The following is a 21,391-nucleotide window of genomic DNA, read 5'->3' on the forward strand; positions in this document are numbered from 1 at the left end:
CAAGGAATTCAGTTTAGCCTGCACCTGTGTTATGCTCTTTTCCTAACTTCTGCCTCTGATGCAGCCTGCTGGAATCTGGAATCTCCAGCAACTAAGGTATTGGATTACCCCATGTTTGAGTATTGAGAGGGAAATAAAACTTAACCCCTTGGAGAAATAACTTTCCTGCAGCAACATGTATTGTAGAAGGATGTTATGCTGTAATTTACACAAACAGAGGTCCGTTTCTTGCAGGAGTTGGAAAACGTGCTTTTTTCTTTCTCACCCCATGGATAAGTAAAAGCTAATCTCAAAACACTGCTCAGCTAAAGTGACATTCTTCCTCCCCTGGGGCAAGATTCTGCTTTATTGCCATTGTGTCATTTTTTTATTTCTGCCTGCTGAGGAGATGACGCTGTGAATGGTACAAATAGCAACTATTATTCACAAAGCCTTTGGAGATCTGCATGTTAAGGGAGCAGCTGGTACAGTTCGCAGATTGGAGCAGCAATGTTTGGCTCTTTGCCTGCCTCTGAAGTAAACAGAAGAGTAAGAACGTTGGTTTCTTCTGCAGTTCCTGGCACAACGGTGGCCATAAATACTGACAATGAATTTGCAACTCGGGGATAACCAAAGTGGTGCAGCTCTGTGGAGAGCTGTAAACTCTCAGAAGTCCTACTTGAGGAAGAATTCCCTAAAGGTTGTGGCTGTTTTCTTTCATTCTAGTGTAGTCTTACTGCTGTTGGTGCTGGCGGCACATATGCAGTTCCTTTTCTTGGATCGTGAACTGCTGCCATAATTGGTAATTTCAGAGTACAAAAGTAGAATCAAGTTTACATCCAGAACAGCTGTGACCCATTACAAACCAGTAGCATGGTCAGGGCTGCTAGTGGTACTCCAGCAAGCATCTGGAGGCCCACGGCTTCCCACCCATGACATTTTCCTCTCCAAGTCTTCTCTATGCACCAAAGTGAGAGGATCCTGCTCGCAGAGCTCCATCTTACAGTAGCAAAATGCAAGGAACTTGGTCTTATCTGTTGCCTCACCTTGCCTAAAGAGGCCAGCCAAACTGGCTGAAGCTGCAATCCTAAGAATGTCTACTCAGAAGTAAGGCCTACTGAATTCAGTGGGGCTTACTCTGAGATAAAGGCTTAGGGCTGCAGCCTTTGTTTCACTGTGGTCTAAACCACTGAGCCTCTTGGGCTTGCTGATCAGAAGGTCGGTTGTTCGAATGCCCGCAATGGAGTGAGCTCCCGTTGCTCTGTCCCAGCTCCTGCCAACCTAGCAGTTCGAAAGCACACCAGTGCAAATAAAAAAATAAGTACCGCTGTGGCGGGAAGGTAAACGGTGTTTCCATGCGCTCTGGTTTCCATCATGATGTCCCGTTGCACCAGAAGTGGTTTAGTCATGCTGGCCATATGACCCAGAAAGCTGTCTGTGGACAAACACCGGCTCCCTCGGCCTGACAGCGAGAGGAGCGCCACAACCCCATAGTCACCTTTGACTGAACTTAACCGTCCAGGGGTCCTTTACCTTTATAGACAACCCAGCTCATTCCTTCAGGGAGCTCAAGGCAAGGCACATGGTTCTCTCTATCTCCATTTTATCCTCCCAGCAAACCTGTGCGACAAATTAGACTGAGAGATAGCAACTGGCCTAAAGGGGAGCTTTGTGGCTGAGTGGATGTTGGGACTCTGATGCTGAGACCACCATTGCTGTACTGACTCTTGCTAGGAATGTGCAAGCTAAAAAAAATGGTTTATGGGAAGCTATGTTTGGCAAGTTTCAAGTCTATTAAATTAAACACGAGTGATCTGTAGCACTTGGGAGTACAGCAGTGTGCAAAGCAAGGAAGTGTTACAATAGATTGTTTTCTACTTTTAAAATTACATATTGTTGCATTAATGCCCATAGAGGCAGATAACTTGGTTTGTCTTCTGTAAACATAGGCAAGGCATTTTAAAAGGCAGTAATGCATTGCTTGTTCCACAGCAATGGATTTTGGAAGCCTATTGTGTTACAGCAAGAGAACCCATGAGGAGTTTTCAGTTAGTTAGGAAAATCGTATTTTAAAAATATAAAGTCCTAGTGCCGTCTCTCTCTGATCAGGATTTAAAAACAAGAGAATGCCATTGCTGTTCTCAAGCAACACAAAATTCATCCACCAGATGGCACCATCTACAGTTACATGCTCAATAGTATTTGAGGGTTGCTAATGAAGGGGGTTCCTGTCCCATGACAAGAGGTATAAAATGCACTTGAGTTGACGTGTATAAAATCAATCGTTTCTCCCACATCTTCTCCCCAGAGCCTGCTTTTTCTATCTGCAAAAAGAATCTGGCCACTGTTTTATTTAGCAGTAGGGGTTAGGAGGCCAGGGGGACAAAGCTGTTAAAGTAGGATAACCCTGCCAACTTTCTCATCTTTTGTGTTGGGGGAAAAAAAAACATTTTCATGTTCCCACCAATGCTTCATTCTTATTGCTATTTGCTCCTTGCTCCTCCCTTCTTACCTGTGAACCACAGAATCACTCACTCTGAAAGGAATGCACAAGGTCAGGCTACATGAGAAACAAAGCAGTTGTAGTGAGGTGATAAAAGAGTTGTCCGCCCGCCACTATCAGAATAGGCTGCCCCATGGTGTCAGATTGCAGGACTGATCGCTTTTAATTTTTAAAAAAGTCTTTACATGTTTAGAAAGTGTAGTTAAGTTTCTAGCCTCCCTTTTCCCCCAATGGAAGGTGGTACACATGGGAGTCCTGGGCAATCTCCTATCCAGTGTTTGAAACTCCCATTGTTCTAGGCGCATTTTGCAACAGGGAATTTCATTAGTGTGAGCAGTTTCTGAGCTCTGGGCTCAAAGATTTCAGATTAAAACTGCAGAGTGGAAGGAAAGGAGGACCCTTTTCTGCCTCCCCACTACTCTATGAAAGACTGGAGAAGAGACCCTCTTAAGAATATTAGGGGGGGTGGGAAGCACAAGGACTAGACATGTGAAAAATGAACATTTTAGCTGCAGTTCATTCACTTTCAGCTTTGTATTCTTGTTACTAAATAAGTGTGCCTAGACATTCTGTTGTTGCGCCTATAACCTCTGTTTAAGGTGCCATTTAGCTCCTACCTTTCATATCTCAGCACTGGGAAAAGAGCTTAAATGGAACACCTTCCCCCCTGCTCTGCTAGCTTTCCACCTACTTTTTTAAAAAATAGTCCAACTATCTGGACTCTGAAGCGAAGCAGGTCATCATTCTATGACCTTGGGAATCCAAATATCCACCAATAAAGGTAAAAGGTCCCCTGACCATTAGGTCCAGTCGCGGACGACTCTGGGGTTGCGGCACTCATCTTGCTTTATTGGCCGAGGGAGCTGGCGTACAGCTTCCGGGTCATGTGGCCTGCATGACTAAGCCACTTCTAGCGAACCAGAGCAGCGCATGGAAATGCCATTTACCTTCCTGCCGGAGCAGTACCTATTTATCTACTTGCACTTTGACATGCTTTTGAACTGCTAGGTTGGCAGGAGCAGGGACCAAGCAATGGGAGCTCACCCTGTCACGGGAACCGCTGACCTTCTGATCGGCAAGTCCTAGGCTCTGTGGTTTAACCTACAGCGCCACCCGCGTCCCAATACCCACCAATACCCTTGTATTAATAGATTTGCCCAAAGATAAGGAGCTGAGTTGCTACACTTTATGGAATTGTGAGGGAGAAGGTACCAAGAAAGATATGATGAAGCAGCTGAGAAACTTCCAACACAGTTTGACTGCCCTAGTGATGCTCAGCAGAATCAACACAGCTTCATACAGTTCAGTGTGCAGATGGACAGCCATACAGCATCCACAACAAAAGAGTCGAGCTCAAGTTTGAATTAATTTAATGAAGTGAGAATACAGTATTGCCAAAAACACAAGGCACTGCTGCTCCAAAGAGAAGCAAAGATTATTTCTGACCACTACAGAGCGCAGCTCCTTAATGTGAATACAGGAGGCCATTTTGGCAAGACTTACCCCGCTTGCTTTAGCACATTTGTGGAGAGAAGCCAGTGCATCCATTTGTAAACCAGAGGCAGGCTCCACATTCTCAGATTGCAATATTCAGAAATTTAGCTTCCGTAATATGTAAGAACAGGAAGACACAAGGGTAAGCACTGGTGAATCTGTACAAAGCACTGAAGAGTAGGATTAGTAAAAATTGGGAGCAAAGAACAATACAGAGTTAGTTCAAGTACACTGCCTGCCCAATACAAAAAGGACATTGTTTATAAGGAGGATTCAGAAAGACACCTCTGGCCCATGAGAGAGCTGGAAAAGGCAGCCTGGGCATGCAACACAGGAAGAGACCGTGTAGATGCCTATATTGTGTGTCCCAGGAAGTTTTACTGTGCAGAGGGATGGAGGACATAGCCAGCATGTTAAATTTTTTATTCTAGATAGAGCTAATAGCTCCACTTCTCCATCTTGACCCCATCTGTGGGGTGCATGGAAAGGGAAAGATACACTTCAGACAGCACAGTCACATCATCTGCCAATGCGCCCCTTTTACAGGAGGGGGCAACCTTTGCGCTTTTTGTTCTTCCTGACTTGTAAGGCGGCTCGAGTTGCCATTTCGAACACTTCCCGCACGCCGTCCTTCGTCTTGGCTGAGCACTCAAGGTAGCCAAAAGCATTGATCCGGTTTGCCATGTCTCTCCCTTCCTCTGGTTTCACTGGCTCCTTGTGAAGACAAAGAAAAAAAAACACAATCCAAATTAATGAAACCTCTGCAAGGCTTGATTTAAGGAAGAACTTGAGTTAGTACAGGTGTAACACCCTATCCTGGCCGAGAAAAGCAGCACAGCTCCTCGTAGAAATATGGGTGGCCATTTTGGCAAGACTGAAAGGACATTCTCAGATGAATTGGGGGGGGGGGGAAGAGGACGATCCACGTATAGAAAGGGCCAGCAAGGCCTTTTCCATGTTCAGATATATACTCAGTGTTTGGAAGGCCAGAGGGCTGGGCAGTGCAAATTCTGGGGCAGGGGCAGGGCCAGTGCTGTGGCCCCATTGGCGCTTTCTATATGTGGACCCCCATTCACACAACACTTGAAGCAGATTTTAGCATCCTTCCTATAGTCATACAGGGTAAGATGGGGGCTTAATCCTTGTACCTGAGAACTTTGTGGTTCACGTATCTGCCCCAAGCCATCTGGATGCAAGGGAGAGAGGACAGCAAACATGTAGACGTCTTAGCAAAATTTGTTATGGGTTTCTGCAGTGATCAAATCTCCTCTGGACCACTAGTCCATGCTATACCCTGCAGGACACTGCTCCATCATCAATCTACAATCTCTGCCATCTACCTTTATGGTGTCTCTGTCTTGCCCTGGTGCTAGGCTTGTCCTACTGAAAAAATCAGGGAGTCCCTCCCAAACCAGGCTCTGACTCCACTGTAGGTTTTCTATATCTCATAGGGCTTCAGGAACGCTGCTTCCAAGCAGTAGTTTTCAATATTTAAAGAGATGAGATCCAACTTTAACTCCAGACTAGACCCATCTTCTTCTTGTTGTTGTTACAGTACAAACTGCCTCTTCGTTCCCACCCCAAAATCCTTTAATCCACTTCTGGATCTTAACCAAAGATATTGCCAAATTCAGAATTAGGAAGATTGGTGTTCGTTTAGTTTTTAATTCCTTCAGCTCAAAATTCCCAACACGAACCCACTCTGAAGTTCAGTTCACAATGGTTTCACCACCAGGTAAAACCACAGAGCAAGGAATCTTACACTCTGCACATGCCAGCCCACCCTTTCCCCCTGGGCTGCATATACACCACATGTTTAAAGCACATTCCATTCTCTCTCTCTCCCCCCCCCCAAAGAAATTGTGAGGACTACAGTTCACCCTTACAAAACTGCATTTCCCTGCACCCTTAAACTACAATTCCCATTATTCTTTTTTTTTTGGGGGGGTGCTTTAAATGCATGGCCTGCATGTAGACCAACACTTCCAAAAGTAGGAGCACCGAGTGTCAGTTGGATAGACTTTTATCATTACAATGGTACCTCGGGTTAAGTACTTAATTTGTTCTGGAGGTCCGTACTTAACCTGAAACTCTTCTTAACCTGAGGTACTACTTTAGCTAATGGGGTCTCCCGCTGCTGCCGTGCCACCGGAGCACGATTTCTGTTCTCATCCTGAAGCAAAGTTCTTAACCCGAGGTACTATTTCTGGGTTAGCGGAGTCTGTAACCTGAAGCGTATGTAACCTGAGGTACCACTGTACAGCCTGAATGTTTGATAACGCTCAATAGCAGTGAGCTATGTGAGTTTTAACTGCCAATACCTCTGCCTGGAAGAGATCTTACTGACCCTGCTCAGAGGCAGCTTCACCACCAGTCCTCCCCTTCTGCAAAGGTTACTGTGTTGGGGAAAGTGGTAGTGGGAGCAACTTCCCGTGTACTTTCTTGTAAAAGCCCTGAATATCCTCCCAAGAATTATGAGGAACGTCGGAACTGATTAAGAGCACCATTGGAGAAGGGCACTATCTTCCAGGTGAACCAAAGATTTAGAGCATATGGCTGCAATATCAAGAAATAAGGTAACATGAAATCATAATGAAAGATGGTAGTATCAGAGTTGTAGAGTTGGAAGCTACCCTGAGGGTCATCTAGTCCCAACGCCCTGCAATGTAGAAACTCAACTAAATCCATACATAATATTCCAGAATCGAGACGCTTGCATCAACCTCCTAAAAGCAACCCAACATCTTTCAAGGAGTGCTCCACTAAAGAGCAAATGATTATTCACAAGACATTTTGTTCTCTTAATCACCAATATTATATGAGATGGGAAACTTGGGGGGTGGGTGAAGTTAGTATACCAATTCAAGTACTGACAAATCATTCTAGTTTTGAAATAATATTCTGATCTCCCAGAAAGAAAAGTGATTCCCTAAATTTCTTGTGTGAAAAATCCAGAGCATTTACAAGTTTCACCTAATACTTCAGTGTAATACTTTAAATAAGATGCATATTGCACCACACATTGTATGGAGTAGAGCACAGATCCATGTATACTATTTAATTGTGTTAACTATCTAATTTTCTGCCCCCCCCCCCCGACTTTTAAGTTTTTTATTTACTTTTGAAGATTTCTCACGTGATCCTGCTTGGAATAATGCTCCCTAGTTACAGTTTCAGAATACACAAAAGGCACTTGTTTTATCTGAAAATCTTCAGTTATCTCACCCATTTTAAGGGATACTGGATGACTTGCTGTTTAGAAAAGGATAGGAGGGCTATAGATTCTCCCCAAGAGCACTTTACTGCATAGTAGCAGCCATCAGTAATTCTGGTATGAAGAGTTCTCCAAGCTGTGGCAACAGCGGCTGCTGGTATAAAGCCTTCCCAGAAACATCACAATGACAACATTACACAATGTTATGTAAAGCAAGTGAATTATTTCTCACTACAAAAACTCCACCAAGCTTTTTTAAAAACAACAACAACAACAGGCTCCTCCTACCTGTTTCATCTTTGCCAGTTCCCTGCGGGTGTGATCATCATTCCGCAAGTCCTTCTTGTTCCCCACAAGGATGATGGGCACATTAGGGCAGAAGTGTTTCACTTCAGGTGTCCATTTCTCTGGGATGTTTTCTGGAAAGGCCAATCACATTCTCATGAACCAGGTCAGGCCATGAAATAAAAGCCCCCCTCCCAATGAAGGACAGATTCACAGGTATAATAATCCCATGGCACTTAAAAAGGAAGCTGGCTGAGACCTCTTCAAAACAGGCCATCCCCAGATCCAGTTCGTTGCCAAAAGCAAGACTGGATACAATGAGAGTCCTATTTCCAGAGCCCTGGCCAGCGCATGGCTGAGAGCCTGCTCTCCCTACCACACCCAGTAGCAGCTGAAAGGGAACACTGAACTCCCTATGCCAATGAAATAAAGAAAGTGACTGGGAATATGGGAAAGCTCTCCTCACACAAATCCCAGAGCCACAGCAAAAAAATCTTAAGTTTCAGAGAGACAGAACACCACACAGAAGGAGCTGTGCAGAAAAGTTCAAAGCGTCTCCCAGCACACACACTTCCCTGCAGAATCCATCTATGACAAATACTGTCATCATTATTAAGTCTATAGTGCTAGCAGATGCCCAAGGAGTCAACGCAGTTTAGTAGTTGTGTAAGGCCCAGTTAACTGTTTGCCCCCAAATGTAGAGGCAGGATCCTATCATCATCCTCCAGCCAACAAGATGCTGTTTAACACAGAACTGCTCTAACATGGGCCTTGCTGGTTATATCCTGCATCATCTGCCAAACCCGTACACATATCTATGTGTAGAGGCTGTTTAAAAGTGTCACTACCTGGAGTTTTAGAGGCAAAGTGTTATCTGTTAAAATGTGACAATACTGCGGTCCATAAAGTCCTATGAATAAATTCATAGTTAGAAATAGTGCTCCTGATTCTCGATTGTGCATTCGAAAGCAGTGGTTACTGGGATAAGGTTTCCCCTTTTTCAAGTGAGAAAAATATTGCAAGCAGCCAAACGTGTTTGAAAAGCCCCTGGATAACAGGGCAAGGCAGCTGCTTTCATGTATAGACCAGTAGGCCTTTATTTATTACCTACTTATCTCATTTTTATCTTGTCCATGATCAAACAAGGTTGGGGTACCTCAAACAATATAAAATAAAACCAGTGACAATTTCAACAAAATTATTAACACATGAATCAGCCAGTATAACCTCTGTTCTTCCTTGTTTGTTCTACAGAGATCCAGACTCGAATCCAGGTCTTTCATGGAGGGGGGGGGGGGGAGACAGGCTAGGGGTTCCCCACCACTGATCTTGCTCAATGTCTGCTGGCTCTCCAGCAATGTCTTTTCCATCTACTGCCACTGACCATTTTAATTGAAGATGCCAGAAATTAGACTTACGGTCACCTACTCAAAAAAAATGTGCTCTACATTGAGCTATGGCACTTCCCTTAACATTCTTAGACCCCTGCAACAGTTGTGGAAAATGCTGGGAACTGTAGTTTAAGGGTGCTGGGAAATGTAGCTCTGCAAATGACCTCCTAACAACTCTAAGCACCCTTAATAAACTACAGTTCCTGTGATTCTTTGCAGGAGGCTATGATCCTTAAAGTGTGCTTTAAATATCTGGTGTGAATGTGACCAATGTTTCCCAAAATAGCCATTGCTTATCTGAATCCTGCAGGGACTGGAAGAATCACTACTTTGAAAGCTAAATTAGGTGTTTCAGCTTTCTCAACCCACCCGCCCACAGAGTTCCCTTGTATCCTGTGGGTGTGACCATGAGCCACCAAATGGGCAGTATCACATGCTCTGTGTCCTCACGGCCTCTTACCTCAAGCCTAGAGTGTCATAGCCTTACCTAAACTGTCTGGACTATCAATGGAAAAGCACATGAGGATAACATCTGTGTCTGGATAAGAGAGGGGCCGTAGCCTGTCATAGTCTTCCTGCCCAGCCGTGTCCCAAAGGGCCAGCTCCACCTGGAGAGACAGAAGGAAGTTTTATCAGTGAGCAGCAGCATCAATACCACTCTGGATAAGAAATTGAAGCAAACAGGAGCACAGACCCTTTTTTCTTTCTCTCCCCATAGTACATCTTGGTTAACAGGCAGCTTTAAAGGCAACCTGGCACAACATCTACCCCAATTAAACTGCCTGAGCCCAGGAATTGATTATGGCCATTATCCAGTGTGTTTTATAGGACTGCAGCGCTACCCTCAAGGGTGCCACCAAACGGTGTCAGATGATCATGAAGCTGTCAGGAGAGGCCAGGTCCAAACACAGCTCACAGCAACATCCCTACTGACCAATGTGGGACGGTCAGTTACAAGATGTGCAGCCTCTCAGAGATAACAGCATGACATTGATAGTACTTTAGAACAGTTCTACTGAAGTTACTGTAAACCTTTATTGAGTATGATATGGACTGTACACAGCTTGACCCAAAGGGAAAACCTAACCTGAGGCGGGAGTGGGGACGAATAGGATGAAATCAGGGTTTTGGCAACAGGTGACAGAGCTGGGCAAGAACATTTTAAAGGGATTGGTGTCAGAAGGAGCAGCATGAAGTTCCGCACTCAGGGATGAACTGCAACAGAAACTGATGTGATATTTAGTTGGGGTTAAAAGCATATGTACGCTCAAAGGTGCACCTGCTAGCAGAGAGAGTTACCTGTTTCCCATCTACTTCAATATCAGCAATGTAGTTTTCGAAGACGGTTGGCACATAGACCTCTGGGAATTGGTCCTTACTGAACACAATCAGCAGGCAGGTCTTTCCGCAAGCACCATCTCCAACAATCACCAGCTTTTTCCGAATCGCTGCCATGCCTGCAGAAAGAAAAAGAAGGCTAGATATGAAACACAGATCACGAAGACGCTGGAATCCTACAACAGGGGTGGGCAAAAAAATAGTTTGGGATCTACTAGTAAATTTCTTGGTGATTTGCAGGGTACTGGCAAACGTTTCTGTTATGTACTGAAGTTCTCACCCTGGGCCAGCAGGGGGATACTGTAGATAGTTATGCAAATAAGGGATCGAAAGTGACATTCAGTGATTGGATAGTTTTAGAAAATTGTTATAGTCACGTTGTACCGGAGCTCTATATAAGCAGGCTGACTGAACCCTTCAGTTCAGTTCTGTTCTGGCCTGGGAATAAACAAGAGCTGTTTGAAGAATCGCTGTGTCGTCTGATATGTTCACCCACAACTTAACAGTTTCTGACTCCCCATTGTTTAATGATAAGCAACAGCAAAACAACTTTTTCTACCCAAGTTAGGCTGCTAAAATAAAGATAAGCTAATAACCAGGAGTAGACTTTCATGTGATGGGTTGGCAGCCTCAATTCTGTTCCAATACTGGAGGCAAATTCCTCAGCTCAGAATGCACCCAGAGGCACCTTGTTCTTTAATTCTAACTGTTTGACTTTTGCACTTAGCTCTGATGGGTAGATCTTAAGGCTCTAATAAAAACCCAAAGCAGATTGGACAAACCCCAAGTCTGCTCACCCTTATGCTACTGGATAGCTCATAACTCCTTCTTGCCTAAAAATCCCTCCTGCTACCATGCAGCAAAAGGAAGTTCATTTTAAAATGTCACAAGTACTTTCCCGATCACCTCACAATTCAAAAAAGCCACGCTTTTCTTTGACTGTCTCACTGACTTCACTTGCAAGAACATGGCTGGGCTACATTTCAGAACAGATGTATAGATTAGCTACAAAAACCACAAAAATGTCACTGCACACCAGACTTTCTGTGGGTTTCAATCCAGCAGAAGTTATTTTAGAAACCATAAAGTGCGCCTGGAGAACACAGTGATGCAACAGAAACAACACTCAACATGAATAAGCATTTATACTCGAGAAAGGTCCAGCTGAAAATTTCAAAATATTTAGACGGCAATATTGTGCAAGCAAGGAAAAACAATTATTCTTATGACTTATAACATGTATCACTGCCTTTGCTGGACAAACATTGTGAATATTATATATTACTGCCCTGCCCTTCCCCAGCTTCAAATTTTTGAAGCTGCCCTCATTCATAAGGTTTTTTTTGGGGAGGGGGTGCTCTAATATGTAGCTTCAACCCCAAATCTGCACCTATTCAATTTTGGGGTATTATGCTAAAGGCACTGGTGGACTGTGCTGGGGAGCGAGGGGAGAAGAGAGGAGAATGTTGCTGTTTGGAGCAGAGCCAACGAAGGGATTCCATGGGGAATTCCAAGGGATTTGTGTAAGCACATTCACAGCACAGGAAGCTGCAGCCAGATCTCCTCTAGCAACATTTCACCCTGCATACCTAAGCAATGCTCCAAGATAGAGCTGGTGTGGGCTCCAAACACAAGGATAGCCAGAAGTCATTCTGAAGGTTGGAAGTCCTGTACAAAGTTTTGCCCACACTCTTGCCTTACAAACCAAGAAAATCACACAGGTGCCTAAATTAGGCACCTGTAAACAGAAGGGCGCGGGTGGCGCTGTGGGTAAAACCTCAGTGCCTAGGACTTGCCGATCGCATGGTCGGCGGTTCGAATCCCCGCGGCGGGGTGAGCTCCCATCTTTCAGTCCCAGCTCCTGCCCACCTAGCAGTTCGGAAGCACCCCCAAGTGCAAGTAGATAAATAGGTACCGCTTTATAGCGGGAAGGTAACGGCGTTTCCGTGCGCTGGTGCTGGCTCGCCAGAGCAGCTTCGTCACGCTGGCCACATGACCCGGAAGTGTCTCTGGACAGCGCTGGCTCCCGGCCTCTTAAGCGAGATGAGCACGCAACCCCAGAGTCGGACACGACTGGCTCGTACGGGCAGGGGTACCTTTACCTTTAAACAGAAGGGAAGGGACACAGGTGGCGCTGTGGGTTAAACCACAGAGCCTAGGACTTGCCGATCAGAAGGTCGGCGGTTCGAATCCCTGCGATGGAGTGAGCTCATGTTGCTCGGTCCCTGCTCCTGACAACCTAGCAGTTCAAAAGCACATCAAAGTGCAAGTAGATAAATAGGTACCGTTCCAGCGGGAAGGTAAACGGTGTTTGCCAGAAGCAGCTTAGTCATGCTGGCCACATGACCAGCATGACTAATGAAAAATCAGGTTAAAAAAGGCGAAAACACCTGGGATATGAATGTTTCAGAGGCTCGGCATTTGAAGTTCAAAGAACTATAGTGCTCGATTTGTCTGGATTTGTCTGCTGGATTAAACACTCTTGCAACAGAAGCCAGTGTACTCCCCTGGCAATTACACACACAAACCCCAACAGAAACTCCCACAACACAGGGAAAAGCACCAAGTATAATCAAGACTTGTGTTGTCATAAATAGATTAACTAATTAGATTCAGCTTCAAAAAGCAAGATGAAGTCCTCATCCATTTGTTCAGCAGGTGAGCAATAAGCATTCCTCCTACCCTGCCTGAAGCCAAGCTGACTATCAAGAAGGTTGCAACTGGAACATTTTGCCATAAACCTAGACCTCCAGAATACGTGCAGTATTGCACTCCTTTCTCAGCTGCCAGACTTCTCAGGGGCAGCAGCTGTACAACTTTTATAATCTCCGGGGTTAAGACGACTGTGCTGTTTAGCATTCTGACAGTAAAAAGAGGATGGAGTGTTAACAGGGCTGAATTTAAGCCTTTCTAGAGTCCCCAATTCTTCAGAATTAATACCTCGATTCAGCCAGCAGACACAGGATATGTCAGGAATGAATGCCTTCTCATAAGACTTGCCAATTTGGAACAAACCCTGCTTGATGTGTAGATGTCACAAACCCTAACTCAAGACCATACAGTCTAGAGGTAATAAAAGGCACACGCATCAACCCACATGAAGGGAGGAAACACACCCAATTCTAGGTTTTTTTAAAAAACAAAACTAAACCTGAATCTAGTATTCAACTATCTGAGATATTTCTTCAGCTCCCCAGTCATGAAACTGCTAATACTGTAATTGTTGGTTGGCATCTGTCTGTCTCAGGATACAATGGAAGAGTGCACCTTCAGGGGTGAAGTCGAACTGTTGGAGCACTACAGCGCCTGCTGTGGCTGTAGAGACCGATATGGGAGAGACATGTTTTGTTGCAGCTGGGGCAGATGAAGGCATCCAGTTGTGCCGATGAAGACGTGCCATGGTATTTATTCTCTCTGTGCTCCTCCCCAAGAGTCATTCCTCCTCCTCTGGTCACTGATATGGATATACAACCTGACTGTCTCCAGGTTTCTTGTGTGTGTCATTTACAAACAACATTTCTTGGGTAGGAACCTGTCACACTTTTGTCTTGGAATGGAAACATTTCCTGGTTCAACAGACCCCCATCACTTCTTGAATGGATGTACAGACCATCTTCAGTCAAGCTGAAGGCATAGGAGAGTAACAGGGAGAAGAATATGCCCAAGAGAGTTGGGGCAAGAACACAGCCCTGTTGCACACTGCTCTTTATAGGGAAGGCATCCAAGGATGAGCCGTAATGTTGTTGTTGTTTAGTCGTTTAGTCATGTCCGACTCTTCGTGACCCCATGGACCAGAGCACGCCAGGCACTTCTGTCTTCCACTGCCTCCCGCAGTTTGGTCAGAGTCATGCTGGTAGCTTCAAGAACACTGTTCAACCATCTCATCCTCTGTCGTCCCCTCTTTCCCAACATCAGGGTCTTTTCCAGGGAGTCTTCTCTTCTCATGAGGTGGCCAAAGTATCGGAGCCTCAGATTCACGATCTGTCCTTCCAGTGAACACTCAGGGCAGATTTCCTTCAGAATGGAATGCCTTTATACAAATCAATGGTGACACCACACTTGGAATATTGTGTACAATTCTGGTTGTCCTTTATCTCAAAAAGGGTGCTATAGAATCAGAAAAGGACAAGAGATGATCTGGGGCTAGAGTTAATTCTTGGGGAGTAGAAAAGGTTACATTTGAGGCTTTTTAGTTGTCTTGTTTTTTGTTTGTTTGTTTTTAAAGACAAGAGTAGGATACGCTTGACATTTATATACATGTTCTAAGTTTACTAACTGCATTTATATTTTCCCCAACAACAAAATGTTTTCTGGATGGCTTCCAATAAAGGAAAAACAAATGCATATAAAAATAAAAACGAAACCAATAACCATAAAATCTAAGAACATAAAACCAGCAGCCAGAGGATAAAAGCAACGTAACAAAAACTCACAGCGATACCATAATTCTGAAAGTTTTAAAATGTGTGATAATATCAAGTCATAAAATTGACACTGAAGCTAAAAAGGTTTAAGAGCCTGATAAAATAGAAAGATCTTCACCTGGTGATGAAACACTGACTAAAGCATAGCTGTTGGGTGAGCCAAGCAAGCATCGTGTGGAGAAAGCGCATAGAGATAGATATTTTGTTCTCCCCTCATAATACTAGAACCTGGGGTCAAGCAATGAAGCTCAGTGGTGAGAGATTCAAGACAAGAAAAGAGAGGCACACAGCACAGAAGCAGACAATGGAACTCTCCACCACAAGATGGCTTTCCTACAATCAAGTGGTATACAAATTTTCATAAATATATCATAAACACAAATAAAGTACCTCCAAGCAAGGATATTCCTAGATTATGCAACACCCTATATGATACAATATACAATATACGATATCTTTATTGTCACTGTCCCATGCAGAACAATGAAATTGAAAAACTACATAAAACTACTACAAAACTACATAAAACATTCAAAAACCCTAAAAACTCTGAAACCCCATTTTAAAATACACTATACTATAGGTCCCAGCGCCTGCCAACCTAGCAGTTCGAAAGCACCCCTAAGTGCAAGTAGATAAATAGGGACCGCTTTCTAGCGGGAAGGTAAACGGCGTTTCCGTGTGCAGCTCTGGCTTCGCCAGAGCAGCGATGTCACGCTGGCCACGTGACCCGGAAGTGTCTCCGGACAGCGCTGGCCCCCGGCCTCTTGAGTGAGAGGGGCGCACAACCCCAGAGTCTGGCAAGACTGGCCCGTACGGGCAGGGGTACCTTTACCTTTATACTATAGAGACCTGCTGTGTTTAGAACCAGAATTGCTTTTGCGTAGAAACTGTTTCTCACGCGGCTAGTCCTGGCCTTTATAACCCTATACCTTCTTCCAGAAGGCAGAAGCTGAAAGAGATCATTTCCGGGGTGCGTACTATCCTGCGCTATCTCTGCCGCTTTCTTATGGCACCTGGCAGCATAGATTTGATCTAAGGTGGGAAGAGTGCACCCAATTATTCTCTCTGCAGTCTTTACAACCCTGGATAGCATTGTTTTATCCCTGGCCGTGCAGCTCCCAAACCACACACACAGACCATAAATTATACGCTCTCCACAGTGCAATGGACTCCACAGTACCTTGGCCCTGATTCATGTTATCTACTGTATCATGACTGGATAGATCTGTAATGTTGCTTTCACAGTGCAGCATATTAATACCTGCCTTTATGCTATTTTGCCTTGACAAATCAATTCAACACAAGTTGTTCTAGGGTGCAAAACAACAACAACAAACAACCCTCTCAGGAAAGACCAGAACTTTATGTGTTTGTTCTAAATAACAGCATTTTGCCATAATTCTTGCATAACAGGCTTTACTTTAACTGATGTGCTTCAAATTTGGACGATCTCTTGTGTCCTTTTTTAAAACAAAACAAACATACATACATAGATGCTTCTGTATGTGGTGGGGAGAATTAGCATCTAGACAACTATACAAACCTGAAAACTCCCCTCCCAAATCTCACAAAGTCGTCTGAGGTGCAATGGGAGGAAACAGATGCAGGTACTGCTCACAAGACTTCACCTGACTACTTTGAACCCATAAACATTGAATGGAAGGAGGAGACTTCCAAGTGTGATGGTTGGCTAAAAGAGGGAAGACTTGAAAAAGTCAGAGCATATCCATATTGATAAGCATCTTGCTCTCAGAGACAAAGCCAACAGGAGCTAAATATTTTATTCATCACATTCAGCCTGCAGTCGCTGGATAAAACAGATGGGATCATCGCTCTTAAGATACTGCCAGTTAAATGTGGAGAATTGAATATCATTCCTTTTCATCCAGCCTACTGCAAGAAATTATGCCAGAGATGGGTCTGACATTTGTCATCCATATAACACTTTTATTGAGCAAAGTGTTTTATAAACCTCATTTCATTCGTCCTCAGCTGGCCTTTCAGGGTGGTTATTTACATTTTTTGGTTTAAAAATGCAAGCAACTTTATTGCTTAACCACTGGTCTTTACAATAATAAAAATAATAAAAGCAGAGTTTGGAGCACACAACATAAAGCCTTCTTAAAAACTCATAAAAACCAGTAGTCCGTTGTAATGCAGGCATATGAAGGAAAATTATGGACATGACCATGGCTACAGCAGAGAATCTATGACTACCCTTGGGATTCGAATCTGAATCTTCAGTGATCCAATGTATTGGAGGTTTTAAAGCAGAGTTTGGATGGCCATGTGCCAGGGATTCTTTAGTTGTGCTTCCTACAAGGGGTTGGACTAGATGACCCCTGGGGTTCCTTACAACTCTACAATTCTTTTATTCTACTAGTTTTAGAGATATAGGAAGGGGTAAGATGTTTAGAATAGTTGACCTATTAAAATATTCATTTTAAAAAGTGTGCCATATATAGTGAAACACCATATCAAACAGCTAATGTAGATGCAATGGCAAAAATGTTTTAACTTGCCTTTTGGAGGGTAAGCGGGAGAGCGCCAAACAGAATACATCTTGACACTGTGAGGTTACCTTTTGCGGCTTGGGGTGGGGGGGGGTTGGACAGGTCTGACAAATACAGGTGATATGTTGCCATAGGAACTCATTGTTAAATCACTGTCTTGAATGACTAGGCAATAATTGAAAGCAGGCAAGAGGCATGTCTCTCTCCTCACCCCTTAGCTACAGAGGATGTCATCTAGCGGCTTTGAAGTGTGTGTTTAAGTAAGCACAGCCTGCAGTTAGGAATTCTGGATTCTAGAAACACAGGGTACTGGCAGTCTCCCTCAAGATCTGGTGTGGGAGAAGTGGGGTGCTGAAGTGCTCGAGCTTTGTGCTTCCACCCATGCTCAACTTGTGCACATGCAAGCATTACAAAGATCTTCTTCCTGTCCTTCATTTTGGTTGACCCCAGTTTTTTACAATCCAACCCAACCAACCAACCATATACAGTGGTACCTCGTGTTAAGTACTTAATTCGTTCCGGAGGTCCGTTCTTAACCTGAAACTGTTCTTAACCTGAAGCACCACTTTAGCTAATGGGGCCTCCCGTTGCTGCTGCGCCACCAGAGCACGATTTCTGTTCTCATCCTGAAGCAAAGTTCTTAACCCAAGGTAATATTTCTGGGTTAGCAGAGTCTGTAACCTGAAGCGTATGTAACCCGAGGTACCACTGAATGCGGATATGGGCAGCCATATATATTTTATTAATTACTTACGACTGCTAAAATGAGCTGCTATCTTCCTGGCACCTCCTTTAAGAACAGAACTAGGCCTTCCTAGAGGTAAAATAACAAATCCCCCAAGTAGTGATATAGTGGCATTGCTTTGCTGTCCTTTTTTTCCTTAGCTCATGATCCACAGTGCAAATGAAGCAAGTTGTATTTGTAGGTCTCCTGCTGCTTATTTTTTGCACGCATGGAATGTGGGAAGCACCCTTGGGTTGCTAACGGAAACCACCATGTCTGAACATTTTGTTGGTTAGCATAAGGTTACCAGATTTTTTTCAATGAATCCAGGGACACTTTTCAAATTCAATGGATTTTGTATGGGGACTTGTTTGTAAATCCGGGGACTGTCCCCGGGAAATGGGGACATCTGGGAACCTTAGGTTAGCCTTTATAACAATACTTGGAGCCAAGATACTGGAGCCTTTGACTGGCACACTCATAAGACTACTACTTTAGAGCAGCTATGGGACTGAACCAGAAGGGAAGCACACAAATCAAGGATTGGGAATTTATGAGTCTATTCAAGCTGGAGGTATGGGGTGGCTTAAGGGGTAACAAAGGGTCATCTCGAATTAAATTTATGTAAGTTTATTTGACATTTAAATGTCTTTGTTACTGATAACTTATATGTTCCCTCACATCCTTAGCCCCATACCTGGTGTTAGGGGAAGGGAGAGACAAACTGGGTGAAGAGCTAAAGACTTGTCTTGCTGACAGATTGCTCTAATAGCAGGCACAGCCAAAAGATGGATTATAAGAAATGTAGTTAATCACATATGGGTTCTACAGAGCAATATGCATCTAATTAGTAAAGGTGAAGGGACCCCTGACCATTAGGTCCAGTCGTGGCCGACTCTGGGGTTGCGGCGCTCATCTCGCTTTATTGGCTGAGGGAGCTGGCGTACAGCTTCCAGGTCATGTGGCCAGCATGACTAAGCCGCTTCTGGCGAACCAGAGCAGCGCACGGGAACGCCGTTTACCTTCCCGCCGGAGCGGCACCTATTTATATACTTGCACTTTGACGTGCTTTCGAACTGCTAGGTTGGCAGGAGCAGGGACCGAGCAATGGGAGCTCACCCCGTCGCGGGGATTCGAACCACCAACCTTCTGATCGGCAAGTCCTAGGCTCTATGGTTTAACCCACAGCGCAACCTGCATCCCATGCATCTAATTAGAGGCCAATAAAAGAGCATGGCGCAGTTAGAAAGAAGAAATCAATGAACAAAAAGTTAGCAAGTGCAGGAGTTACATGAACCTTGACCAAAGAAAAACTGGGCAAATCTTAACTCATCTTCCTGATGGGTTTTCAAACCTAATCACATCTTTGTTGTTGTTGTTTAGTCGTTGTCCAACTCTTCATGACCCCATGGACCAGAGCACGCCAGGCACTCCTGTCTTCCACTGCCTCCCGCAGTTTGGTCAAACTCATGCTGGTAGCTTTGAGAACACTGTCATATTCTTTAGTGAAGACTACTGTCCTCATGCTATCAGTGACAACATAATCATGTTGCAGGACATGCAACAATTCCTACAGAAAAGCTCCCTTGGTGTCTCCAGAGACCATTAACATTTTTTCAGGGGGGGGGGCAAAGGGTTACATTCACCCTTACCCACCTCTCCAAGGGCTACATGCCGGTGGGAAAGGATCAGAGCAAAATAAAAATAAAAATAAGTGGGGTCAAAAGTAAATATTCATTCATGATTGATTCATGGTTTTATACACCCCAAAGGCAGGCAGAAAAATTGTACAGCAATTACCCAATCATGCTTCAGGGAAAAAAAAGATTTTATTCACTTTGTACTGAATCTATTAAAAAATGGAAGAAGGCACCCATATCGCGGTGGACTCAGGAACATTGATTGGGGTTTGCTAGCAGGAATGATTAATACAGGAGCGCCTAGGCCACATTCACTCAGTGCTGCAAAGTTGATAACTGGAAACAATCCAACTCAGATTCCAACACTGTAATTGACTGTGTACGCTTGTACGCATTGTGAAATGCCAGCCAGCCTTGAGATAAGCCAAATTTGAACAATTCCACCCCAAGAGATTTTGTTACCTAGGTTCTGTTTATAAAGAGATGGCCTTATCTACAAAAGAGGAATTCCCAGTTATATATAACTGAAGATAGATAATAACGATACTCTACAAGGCTGATATCTTAAATCGCCATTGCCTTCTATCCTGCAGACACAATATGTTGGTTTTCAACACACTTAAGGAGCATTAAACAGTAGATCTGAATAACATTATCAACACTTAGCATTTTATATAGCACTCTACTGCACACAAAGTACTTCATCATATACAAAATTTCAGTAACTGTTACAGACAACCCTGTGAAGCATGGCATTAGCTCACTTCTTGTGTGCAAGGGGTTCCACATGAAGAAATAAACAGCAAGACTGTACTGCTGGCCCTGCCCCCAAATGTGGCTTCTCCCAACCCCATCTCTGACATCAGCACATTAGGGAAGGACATCCCAGCTCAGGAAACCCCACCTAACGCATGCATGTTTGGGAGAGGCAATGGGTTCACCCTTTTTACACATGGACCCCCTTTGCATGCTACTCACATGAAGGAACGTTTTGAAGACTGTCCAGAAACTTCAACTGGTCCAAAAACTTATCAGCAAAGCAAGCACACATAAGATCACACTCCAACAGCCCAGTACATCCTTACAGTGCTTAAAGAGATAGAGTAGCTACCAGTTCATTCCTGGGCACAATTCCAAAGTGCCTGGCTTGGTCTACAACACCAAAATGATCTGGGAACAGAGGAAGCTCCAAGTATAGGCTCAGCATTGCCTAATTATCTAGCAGTGACTTTGGGGGATTTCATTAAGTGCAGCCCTACATGATAATGGAGGGTCAATGAACCTGTAAAGGATGTGCTCTGCCACTCAGCTATTACCTCAAGATATGCAAAATATTAACCACCCTGGCTGTTAAGACCATCTTCAAAGCATCTCTACACCTTCTGAGGTGCAGCAAGCAATGCATGGAAGGGCTTTTTTCGTAATGGCACCTAAGATCCAAGCCATTTCAAACAAATACAGTGGAACCTTGGTTCTCAAACTTAATCCGTTCCAGAGGTCTGTTCCAAAACCAAAGCATTCCAAAAGCAAGGCACATTTTCCCATAGAAAGTAATGCAAAATGGATTAATGTGTTCCAGACTTTTAAAAACAACCCATAAAACAGCAATTTAACATGAATTTTACTATCTAACGAGACCATTGATCCATAAAATGAAAGAAATAAACAATGTACTGCAGTCACACAATCAATCAGTAGCTGAACTGGGTCCCACGCAGTCACAAAAACGAAACAATAAAGCCGCAAAAACGCAAAAAAATATATATAGCAAAAACAGACAGACCTCAGCATAACACTCAAATCGGAAGCGTAACACTCAAATCAGAGCACATTCGGCTTCCAAAAAAAGTTCACAAACCGGAACACTTCTGGGTTTGCAATGT

General features: G+C 44.0%; 1 protein-coding gene across 3 annotated transcripts in view; it reads right to left on the minus strand.

Annotated features, from left to right (window-relative positions):
* Window positions 1-3,835: 3,835 nt before the first annotated feature.
* RHOC (ras homolog family member C) overlaps window positions 3,836-21,391 on the minus strand; it is a 34,440-nt gene continuing 16,884 nt past the window's right edge. For all 3 annotated transcript variants that reach the window (XM_028734506.2, XM_028734507.2, XM_077929068.1), the window contains exons 2-5: window positions 10,166-10,323; window positions 9,354-9,474; window positions 7,479-7,609; window positions 3,836-4,690 (exon numbers count right to left, since the gene is read on the minus strand). In XM_028734506.2, coding sequence (XP_028590339.1) covers window positions 4,517-4,690; window positions 7,479-7,609; window positions 9,354-9,474; window positions 10,166-10,321 — 582 coding nt within the window. In that variant the 5' untranslated portion in view covers window positions 10,322-10,323 and the 3' untranslated portion in view covers window positions 3,836-4,516. The remainder of the gene's footprint in view (window positions 4,691-7,478; window positions 7,610-9,353; window positions 9,475-10,165; window positions 10,324-21,391) is intronic.

Source organism: Podarcis muralis, chromosome 5 (genome assembly GCF_964188315.1).
Source record: "Podarcis muralis chromosome 5, rPodMur119.hap1.1, whole genome shotgun sequence".
In the NCBI taxonomy this organism is placed as follows: Eukaryota; Metazoa; Chordata; class Lepidosauria; order Squamata; family Lacertidae; genus Podarcis; species Podarcis muralis.